The sequence below is a fragment of the Akebia trifoliata genome, chromosome 10 (genome assembly GCF_017979445.1).
Source record: "Akebia trifoliata isolate Shusen 1 chromosome 10, ASM1797944v1, whole genome shotgun sequence".
NCBI lineage: Eukaryota > Viridiplantae > Streptophyta > Magnoliopsida > Ranunculales > Lardizabalaceae > Akebia > Akebia trifoliata.
This window is the reverse complement of record NC_141384.1, coordinates 26,387,934-26,398,803: the sequence shown is the minus strand read 5'-3', so window position 1 is coordinate 26,398,803 and position 10,870 is coordinate 26,387,934. Positions and strand designations below refer to the sequence as shown.

At 42.8% G+C, this 10,870-nt stretch overlaps 2 protein-coding genes across 2 annotated transcripts; both read left to right on the top strand.

Moving 5' to 3' along the window:
- On the top strand, window positions 1-5,261 carry LOC147393477 (uncharacterized). The gene is made up of 2 exons (XM_086455001.1): window positions 1-1,106; window positions 3,813-5,261. Exon 2 carries the CDS (start codon window positions 3,814-3,816, stop codon window positions 4,984-4,986), a length of 1,173 nt encoding a protein of 390 aa, XP_086311127.1. The 5' UTR covers window positions 1-1,106; window position 3,813; the 3' UTR covers window positions 4,987-5,261.
- Window positions 5,262-8,148: 2,887 nt separating this feature from the next.
- On the top strand, window positions 8,149-9,617 carry LOC147393476 (uncharacterized). Its single transcript, XM_086455014.1, has 2 exons — window positions 8,149-8,838; window positions 8,931-9,617. The coding sequence occupies exons 1-2, from the start codon at window positions 8,191-8,193 to the stop codon at window positions 9,066-9,068; spliced, it is 786 nt and encodes a 261-aa protein (XP_086311140.1). The 5' UTR covers window positions 8,149-8,190; the 3' UTR covers window positions 9,069-9,617.
- Window positions 9,618-10,870: the final 1,253 nt, after the last annotated feature.

Sequence of the window (10,870 nt, the reverse complement as noted above, 5' to 3'; positions counted from 1 at the left end):
TCACCAACGGGCCTAAAAAGCCCGATTCGCCAACACGTGGCATTTTTGATCAAACTAAAATCTAAAAAAATTAAAAAATTAAAAATGTGAGACTTGGGATGCCTACCCCTCCTCTACTATCACCGCTCCGCCTCCGTAACCCAAAACCATTTCTAAAACCCAAGCCCAACACTACAAAGCCCACAAATCATTAACCATATCCAATTCATTATCCAACCCACAACCCTAACCCATAAACCACAACCCACATCAACCAATCACTCTTTTATCATCAAGAGATGACACATGTCATCACCCCATCTCACCTCCCTCACCCAACCACCTACCCCATTAATTTGCTTTAAATCCCATCTACCCACACATCAACCCATCACCTTTTCTCTCAAATCAAACACATCTACCCACACCCCTAACCTATACCTCCCCTAATCTACTCTCATCATTCCCTACAAAACCTACATCTACAACCTAAACCTACACCATCCTCTCAAGTCAAACACTCAACCTCTCCCATCAACCTATCCCAACCCTTCATTTCCACCCACCTTAACACATGGCATCATCTCCCTCACCCTCCCAAAATATCATCAACCACCCATTTAAATCCTCCATGCTCTTAAATCAAATCACAACCACCATCTTAAATTCACCTCACCAAACACTCCACCCAAATGGGTTGGGTAGGATCCAAACCATTTGGGTCAAAACTCACCCATTTAACCCCCCTTACCTATATACCCTCCAATCTCCTCTAAATTACACCCACTTCTCTCTCAAACTCATAACCATTCTACCCATTTTCTTCATTTCACCCCATTATATCCCTAAAATAACTCCTAAACATCTATAAATACCCTCCTCCTCTTCCCAAAAATGGCCCCCAACTTCTCATTACAAAACTTCTCCCCAACACTCTCTCTACTAACAACCATCACCAATTCTCACCAAGTTTACCAACTCTCTCTCACAAATCATCTACAAGTCTCACTAAAACAAAAGAAATCCCTACTCTCTCTAATCACCTCTTCCCATTCTCACACTCTCATATTATACTAAGGACTCAAGAAGACCAAGCAAGAAGAAGAAAAGAAGAAACAAGATACAAGGTGGGTTTGAAGCACACCCCCCTCTCTTTCTCTAACCTTCTACTATTTCCCTCTTCTAACACCCCCTTCTTCTATTTTATTTTACCCCTTTTGATGATTGGGCCCCAAGGCTAAGGTTCATAAGGGTCATTTCCATTAATGAAATGACCCTATGATCAAGCCGAAAATGAATCCCTACTTAGGGAACATATGCACCCACGTGGCACATTTTTTTCACCTTCTTTTAAAAATAAAAAATGATCGAGTTAGTTGAGGTTACCACTATTTAGTGGGGAGAAAAGGGTGCCTAACACCTTCCCTTTTCTCCAACCGAGCCGCTTACCCCAGATCTTAAGGTTTGATCCGTACCTTATCCACGTGAGTCACTAAAATGCCAAAATGTCACTTTTTTCAAAAATGCACATCGGGTGACCATTCACACCCACTTACAATATGAATGGTGGCGACTCCAAATCATTGTAGATGTAGTCATCATAATGACGAAATCACGCGTCTACAGCTTGGCGACTCCACTGGGGAGTAAAGGCTCCACCCTCGTGTCAACTCGGTTATTTTGGTAAAAAAGGAAAGGTTTCAATCTTTATTTTTATTTTTTTATTTTTGCAAGCTAACAATACTTGTTGTGTTTGTTGTATTTATTGTTTAGGTAGGTTTCCTTTATTTATTTACTCACTTGAAAAAAAAAAAAAAATCCGATTTTCACTTTATTTCTCCGATTATGTCATTTTAAGCATGCGTATCATCAAACAAATGAAAAAAAAAATTTTCTTTTTTGGCCCAAGCCAAAAACCAGAGGCAATGTGCCTCAAAATGTGTATAAAAAAATAAAAAAAATAAAAAAAAAATAAAAAAATAAAAAAAAAGTCGTTTTTCTTCTTTTTTGGCCGAATGGACAGTCGAACTTAAAATGATCATAACTTTCTCGTCCGATCTCCGATTAGCTATTAGTGCATATCGATTTGGGGTAGAACAAAATTTTCTACCAAATGTGACAAAGTCAGAAACATTTTGACAACTCAGAATCGGTTTTTGAGCTCATTTACTATCGTTTACGCTATCATTTCCGTTTGACGTCTCGTCGCGATACAAAATGAGTAGGAAAGAAAAGCATAAAAAAGGAAAAAAATTTGGCCCAAGCCAAAAACCAGAGGCAATGTGCCTCAAAATGAGCACATAAAAATTTTTATTAAAAAAAAAAAATTATAAAAAAAAATTAATTAAAAAAAAAAAAAAAAAAAAAAAAATTTTTTTTGCTCAACTTGTTCCTTACATCAGTCTTGGAAACTTTCCTCTTGGAACTTATTTTTATTTTAAGTTTTAAGGCTTCAAAAGATCAAAACGGATCATCTTTTCCAAACTCAGGGCGTACCGCTCGCCACTTTTTGATTGATCAAAATGAAAATTCAAAGTGATCATCGGTTGGACTATAAAAAAATGAGAAGTCCTTTTATGATTAGTTCATTCGTAAAATTGAAAAAAATGATGAAAAAAAAAAAAAATTGATTGGTTGATGATGAATGTGCGACTCTTACGGACAAATTATCTAAAAGGCTATGATCTGGCCAACGGGCCCACTCATCTGAAAAATGCCCCGGGCGCACCCTATCCTATTTGCACACACCACTAGCACGTTTACTTTACTGTATTGCACGCTTGCATGTCCCTAATAGCCAACGTGGCACTAGTGCGTGGCCCGGTCTCCTCGGAGATGCGACGTCATTCATGAAAACCACAACTCCAATCACGTACCGTAAGGTATATAAAACTGGGGCATCAATACCGTTTGATCAGGTGATTCTGAAAGGTATATTGATACACCCACGTTGGAGCGACCTGAGCCTTTGTCCTATTGTAAGCCGCACGGTCACATGTCCCGATTGCCAACGTAGTACTAGTACGTGGTCGGTCCCCTCGCGGGATGCGAAAACCATTTATGAAAGCTACAACTCTTGACTCGTACCCATAGGTATATAAAAGATAATCCAAGTACATCAATTGCACTTCTTGGTCAAAACCAGTGCCTAAGCAAGATCCTGCCCCGCTGTACCCTACTGTACGAGGGGGATAGATTACGTCTATTCTAGACGAGAGGTACTTAAGCGGGCCTTTGCTCAGCATCGTGCGCCACCTCTCAACTGGGGATCAAACTGGCTATTTTTGGCTTCAGAGAAGTGAATTGAAGTTTTAGATTATCACCTATACGGTATATCAAACCAAGTCACCACGTACCGTCTGATTGAGTACGCTTGAGAGGTATATAGGTGTGCTTGGGCAAGAGTGGCCAGATAAAAATGCATTGCAGTAGTAAGCTTAGAGTCAAGAAGCCTTCCCTGTAAGTCACAACTCGAACTTATCGCGGGTGTTCCCGGGTTGTTGAAAGAAACTCGATGATTGATGTATGCGAATGATCAAAGTGTATGATTGTCCTCAAGGGTCAAAATTTTGTTTTCAGAAATTAAAGGGGTACACCGACCCAATAAAGAATCCAGTTCTTGCAAAAATTCAATAATGACCCAGTCCATCTCGATCCAATGATCATGATAAGACGGGCCATTCAAATCAAAATGAAAATCAAATTTTCAAAAAAAAAAAAAAAAAAAAGTGTTTTCAAGAAAGTGTTTTCCATAAGAACAAAGTTTTCAAAAGAAAAATAATTTTTACATAGACCTTGTAAATGTACTGAACTATTCTCTTGTGTCAACTCAGGATGCTGGCTGCAGGCAATAACCCAATCGACCAATTGGTCAAAACAACTGTCACTGGGATGCACACCGTAGAGAAATTCAACTTTGCAAAATTCATGTTGAGATGCGCCTTGTACTTTCACGAGTTTGAGATAGATTGGAACCTTTTGCACGCTATGGCTAAGCGTTGGAATCCTTATCTTCACATCTTCCACATTGGGCATATGCACTTGTGTCCTACTCATGAAGACTATTGTGGTATCATGGGGATATCTACTTCAGGTCCTCTAGTCAGGCCTTCATTGAAGACAGGATATTCTGGTGATCTCGCCACAGGCCTAAACATTTCAAAGGAAGAAGCCAAGGCCTTAGTCCGTAACGGGAGATTGGATTTAGTACCCTTATTGAGTCCATACCACTCTCGTAGTCATCCCATCAATGTAAAACCAGAAGCTTGGAGAGCCACTAGAGACTATCGATTATGTTTAGGGATCCTAGCCCAATACATACTGACCTCCAAAAGCGAGGGTCAAACTGTTCCTGAGTCTTTCATAGACATAGCTTCCCAGCTCTCTAGAAAAGCCAATCCCGTACCTCTTATTCTAGCTGAAACCTTCTCAGGTTTGGATGCCATAAAAAATGGTGAGGGAAGGGATTTCAAAGGAAGCCCTCACCTACTTTATATGTGGCTCTGCGACCGTCTCAAAATTGTGGACATTCCTTCAACCCTCGAGTATAGGCCAGAGCACTTTTCCAAGAGAAACATGTTAGTGCGTCACAACTCAGTCAAGGCTTGGGGCAAATGGTTGGATTCTCGTCTTGCACGTCATATTGGTTTGAGATGCCCTTGGTGGATGACGGACTACCCTGTTTTAGGTACCAAAGGATCCTATTATGTCCGTTTGATCGGACTAGATGAGACATCTTTTTACCAACCTGCTTTGATCCCAGAACAGTACGGAGTACCTATAGAATTTTCGCTACCTCAACCCAAACAATTCTTTTCTCCCGAACCATTGACTGAAAAGTTAGTGCATCTCATTGAGAAGGCGTGGAACAAACGCACCTTAGGGTATCCAGATGGACCAGCAGAGTTCAAAGAGTCAGTCGTTAGAACTAAAAGAAGCAAGCCTAATTGTCCCAGCAATCCTGATGACGATCAAAACAAATCCAAGCGTCCATGTAAAAGAATGTAAAACAGGATTATTTGAAAGTTGTAATTCAATGAAAATCTTATCTGTCAAACAATTTTCAATAGTTCAATGAAATTTCTTTCAGTATATTTGTGGATAATCATGGCATAAATGAATTGTTTAATGGGTTGGTGTACAAAATTCAAAATGTAATCTTCTTTTTCAAAATGTCTTACCGACTCCGTGTCGATGCCAGCTCCATGCTGATGTAATCATTTTAAATTTTACCGACTCCGTGTCGATGCCAGCTCCATGCTGATGTAATCATTTTAAATTTTACCGACTCCGTGTCGATGCCAGCTCCATGCTGATGAAATCATTTTAAATTTTACCGACTCCGTGTCGATGCCAGCTCCGTGCTGATGAAATCATTTTTAAATTTTACCGACTCCGTGTCGATGCCAGCTCCGTGCTGATGAAATTTCTTTTTAAAATTAAAAAATTTTACCGACTCCGTGTCGATGCCAGCTCCGTGCTGATGAAATTTCATTTTTTCAAATTTTACCGACTCCGTGTCGATGCCAGCTCCGTGCTGATGAAATCGTTTTTAAATTTTACCGACTCCGTGTCGATGCCAGCTCCGTGCTGATGAAATTTTTTAAAAAATGCTTACCGACTCCGTGTCGATGCCAGCTCCGTGCTGATGAAATTTCATTTTTTCAAAATGCTTTACCGACTCCGTGTCGATGCCAGCTCCGTGCTGATGAAATCGTTTTTAAATTTTACCGACTCCGTGTCGATGCCAGCTCCGTGCTGATGAAATTTCTTTTTCAAAATGTTTTACCGACTCCGTGTCGATGCCAGCTCCGTGCTGATGAAACTACGTTTTTCAAAATTTTTCCCGACTCCGTGTCGATGCCAGCTCTGTGTGATGTAATTCTTTTTCAAAATATTTTGCTAGTCCCGTGTTAATGCCAACTTCACGTTAATGTCGGCTCCAAGCCAAAGAACTCTTTCTTTAAAACTCGTTTGCTTTAAAATAAATAACTTTACCCGACCTAATAAATGTCAGGCATTTTTCTTTTTGTAAACAAGATAGTAATGCTTGGTCTTCTGTACCCAAGGTGGCCAAACGAAAGAAGTACAAACACCCTGAGAAGCCTCCGTATTTCCTTCGATCTACATCAACTATGAGCAACTCAGAGGATCCACAACAACTGCGACAAGTGAACTTGCCGAAGCTAATGCAATGATAGCGAAGCTCATAGAAACAACGAAAAGACAAGAACAAATGTTGATGGCTGTTTTTAGTAATACTAACTTCTTACAAGCGCAAGCCGCTCAGCACCAAGCATCTGGATCAAACCCGGAACCCCTTGAACAGACACGACCAGATCAACAGACCACCCCACCTCCTACGGTGCCAATGTATCAGGGCCCTCCACTTTACATCCCACAGAATCAACCACCCCCGGTGGTAATCCCAGATGATGAGTGTGACTTCAGGGTGCCTGAGGCCAAAAATGTCACTGATAACAAAATGGCCCAGCAGATAGAGTCTCTCCAAGAAGAGATGAGACGAATGAAAGGTGCAAATACTCTAGGAGGGACAAGATTCAGGGACCTTTGCTTTTATCCTAATGCACAGCTGCCGGCCAAATTCAAATGTCCGGAATTTGAGAAGTACAATGGGGTGGGGTGTCCTCTGTCACATCTAAAACTATACTGCGGATCCATGTGCCAATACGGCGAAGATGACAGGCTACTGGTGCAGTTGTTTCAAAGAAGCTTGACAGGGCCTGCACTCAAATGGTTTTCCGGATTGGACCATACGCTTATCAAAAGTTGGCAAGACTTGGCTGAAATGTTCTGGCATAATTATCGGTTCAACACAGATGTAGGTTGGATCGAAATGATATGGCCAAGATGACTAGAAAGCAAAGGGAAACAGTAAAAGAGTACGCCCAGAGATGGCGGGAGTCTGCCTCACAAGTAAGGCCTGCAATGACTGAACAAGAGATGAACACCACGTTCATCTCAACACTAGGGCATGCCTTTTATACGCATCTGGTTGGACATACCACAGGCACCTTCTCAAATTTAGTTCAAGTGGCAGACCGGGTCGAGGACGGGATCCGGACTGGTTTAATATTTGACTTCACAGCCTTAAGCGCAGCGGCAGGGACATCGGCACAAAAGAAGTTCGTGCCTTTTAGAGGAAGCTCAAGTCAACAATATACAACCCAGCCAACCTCTTTTCATTCAGGCACCAGTTCAGAGGCCGCAGGCACCACAAGTCCCTTGGGCGCCAGTACCTCGAGCTGCTTGGGCTCCAGCACCACAGAACCCCTTTCAGACAGTTCCTCTGCAAGCACAACCAGCACCACAGTATGGGCAAAACCAGCAGGCACGACCTAACAGGGTAAACAGAGTATTTACCAGATTGCCCATGACACTATCAGAATTACTGCCACTCTTACTCAGAGGAGAATATCTGGTAAAACGTCCACCAAATCCTGAGGCTGTGAAAGGGCCAGGGTACAACCCTAACCTGCTCTGTGAATTCCACATGGGTGCACCAGGTCACTCCACAGATCAATGCTGGCAGCTCAAGCATCAAGTACAGAACCTGATCGATAAAAAGGCTCTCATCCTAGATGGGCCTGCCAACCCACCCCAACAACAAAACATCAACCAAAACCCCCTACCTACTCACAATGGAGAGGGGAGTGGGCATAGGGTAAATGTTGTATGTGGAGAACTCGACTTCAATCCCTCGGATTTGATAGCACCTATCGGTGCAAAAGTCAGGGTACGCTTCACGAAGGAATCAAGGACGTCAACGGTTAACACAGTCAACCGTTATACAGATTCATCGCAGAATTCACAGCTACCTCTCAGAATGGCCAACCTCACTATCCATCCCCCTCATCAAAATACCGCTACCCGACCACCTTTAGTTATACCTTACGGATCACCCCATCATCAAAATTCAACCCGACCTCCCCTTGTTATACCCTACACACCACCATATTCCCAGGATCAACTCGACCCCCTCTCCATATACCATACACCTCGTCTTCACGACCACCGCTCATCATCCCATACACTCCATCAAAACCATCGCCACCACCTCTCATCCTCAATGTAAAACCCGATCCACCTCCCATGACCATACACTCACCCAAACCATTCCCTTATAACTCTATCCAGACAGTTCCCTGGAGTTACGAGACAACCATCACCACAACCTCCGGGGTTGAAGCCATGAAGAAAGCAATGGTGGCCGACATTGAGCATATGACAAGGGCAGGGCGGTACAAAAAAATATCGAAAAATGGGGTGAAAATCAAGGAAGAAGGCAAAGGGGTGACCGACGAAGAGAAAAGAGAAGCAAAGGGAAAGGGTAAGCTGTATAAGGAGGAGAAGACGGAAGAAAAAGTGAAAGTGACAGACGAAGAAGCCACAGACTTTATTAAGCTCATCCTCAAGAGAGAGCATAATATAGTGGACAGATTGAACAAACAGCCAGCTCAAATCAGTATCCTAGGTCTAATACAAAAGTCAGAAGAATACCAAGAAGCATTACTGAGAGTTTTAGAAAAATCGCATGTACCTGCAACCACCTCACCTACGCAACTAGAACAAACGATTGGCCAGATAATGGCCCCCAATCCCATTATTTTCACTGAAGATGAATTTGTGCCTGGAGGAACGGGGCACGTCGAGCCACTAAACATCATGGTCATATGCAAGGGCATGATGGTTGCCAGGGTGCTGATTGATAATGGCTCAGCGCTTAATGTTTGTCCACTTGAAACCTTCCGGAAGCTCAACGCTGATTGGTCTCATGTGAAGCCCAACAACAAGGTCGTCCGAGGCTTTGACAGCTCAAGAAGAGACTCCTTGGGAGAGGTAGATTTACCCATCACAATAGGCCCGTGCACCTTCGAAGTAACATTTGAAGTCATGGAAATACCGACAACCTTCAATTTATTACTGGGCAGGCCATGGATCCACATAGCAGGGGCAGTACCTTCTTCTCTACACCAGAGAGTCAAATTCATCATGGGACAGAGAATGATATCCGTTTTGGCAGAAAACTTGATCCCGCCCGGCAGAGCTCCGGACGTGCCATTTATTGATATAGAAATGACGAAGGACAAGGCACTCTACCATTCGTACCAATTCGCGGCTGTCAATCACATCGAAAAGGGGAAGGAGAAGGTAAGAGCAAAGCTATCACGAGCAAACCTTATGATTGGTCGGATCATGAAGAGGGCAGGTTATCGACCCAAGCATGGGTTGGGACCAGGAGGAAGAGGAAGAGCTACACCGGTCGAAGCAAGAAAGGATACTCATTATTTTGGTCTGGGGTTTAGGCCCACAAAGAAGGATATAGCAGAAATGAAAGAAAAGAAGAAAGAACTTCGACTAGCAAGAAAGCAAAATCGGGAATCGAATGTCTGGAACCTCGGCCGAGTCCCTCACATTAGCGTTAGCTTCTCAAAGTCTCATATCAGACCCGACAACCTATCGGAACCACCATTGGCAAAAAGGGCAAAAACGGTAAAAATCGCACCACTGCACTTTCAAGAAGACTCAGTTGTTGAGTCCCAACCATCCTTCGTAGAAGGCATTGATGTTTTATTCAATGGGGATTCCAACGAAAGTCTATCCGAGACCGTTTTAAAATCAACCAACGTGGAAATCACTACGACCAAGAGAAAAAATCACCCTTTTCAACGGGCATTGACTGGGCATCAGTCGTCATCCCACCAAGCTTGGGAGGGACCATGCCCCAATCTGACAAAAATCAATCGGAGATCATGGTTATCTCCGAACCACCGACCAAATCACCCAACACATCACACTTTCACATCTCATCCGCCCCCTCAGAGAAGGGGAAGTTCTGAACAATTGGGAGGAATTCCCATTGACCCTTGAGGCTGTTGAGGCCTCCAAAAAAAAACTCCGTTAAACGAATCTAGTTTGCCCGAGGATCATAACGAGCCCTCGTCCTCGGGTAAAGACTGTTTTGAGGGCTCCCTATCTTTATTAACGAATTCGCATGATTGTTCTTCTTATTTCAGGTATTCGAAAAGCAACAAAAAACAAATATTCCTCAAAAAGCAAAAAAATCAAAAATTTATCAAAAGTCAAAAAAATCAAAAAGCTTTCAAAGTTGCAAAAAAATAGATATTTTCCAAAAATCAAAAAAAGAGTTTTCAAGGGATATGTCTCAATCAAATGAGTACCCAGATAAAACAAAATTTGAAAGGGATGAGTATGATTTCGATCTTGAACTCGACTTTGACCTCATGGGGATCGAAGAAGAGTCTGAGGACGAAATGGAGTACCCGCCTAAAGAAATCAAAGACTTGGTAGAACGTCACGAGAAAGGTGTTCAGCCAAACATTGAGGATACAGATTCAATCAATCTTGGTACCGAAGAGGACCCACGAATTGTCAAGATCGGAGCCTTATTAACGTCACAACAAAAGGAGAAATGATCAAACTCTTACGAAGATCATCAAGATGTCTTCGCATGGTCGTACAGGGATATGCCGGGATTGGACAACAAATCTTGTCGTGCACAAGCTACCAATTGCCTCGGAAGCAAAGCCGATCAAGCAGAAATTGAGAAGATTAAAGCCAGAATGGACCTCAAGGTCAAGGACGAAGTCATGAAACAGTTCGAAGCCGGATTTCTTGCAGTCTCTACGTACCCTGAGTGGTTGGCTAATGTCTGTCCCAGTACCAAAGAAAGATGGGAGGTACGCATGTGTGTTGACTATCGGGACCTAAACAAAGCCAGTCCTAAGGATGAATTTTCCCACTTCCACACATCGACACTCTAGTCGATCGTACAGGCAGGGCATGGCCTGTTCTCGTTCATGGACGGCTTTTCAGGCTATAACCACAATAAAAATGGCGGAAAGAAGAC

Excerpts from the sequence above, each read along its gene's own strand:
- LOC147393477 (XM_086455001.1), top strand. The coding sequence starts at position 3,814 with ATGCTGGCTGCAGGCAATAACCCAATCGACCAATTGGTCAAAACAACT.
- LOC147393476 (XM_086455014.1), top strand. The coding sequence starts at position 8,191 with ATGAAGAAAGCAATGGTGGCCGACATTGAGCATATGACAAGGGCAGGG. Across the intron at positions 8,839-8,930 it reads GAAGAGACTCCTTGGGAGAG|GCCATGGATCCACATAGCAG; the intron begins GTAGATTTACCC and ends ATTACTGGGCAG.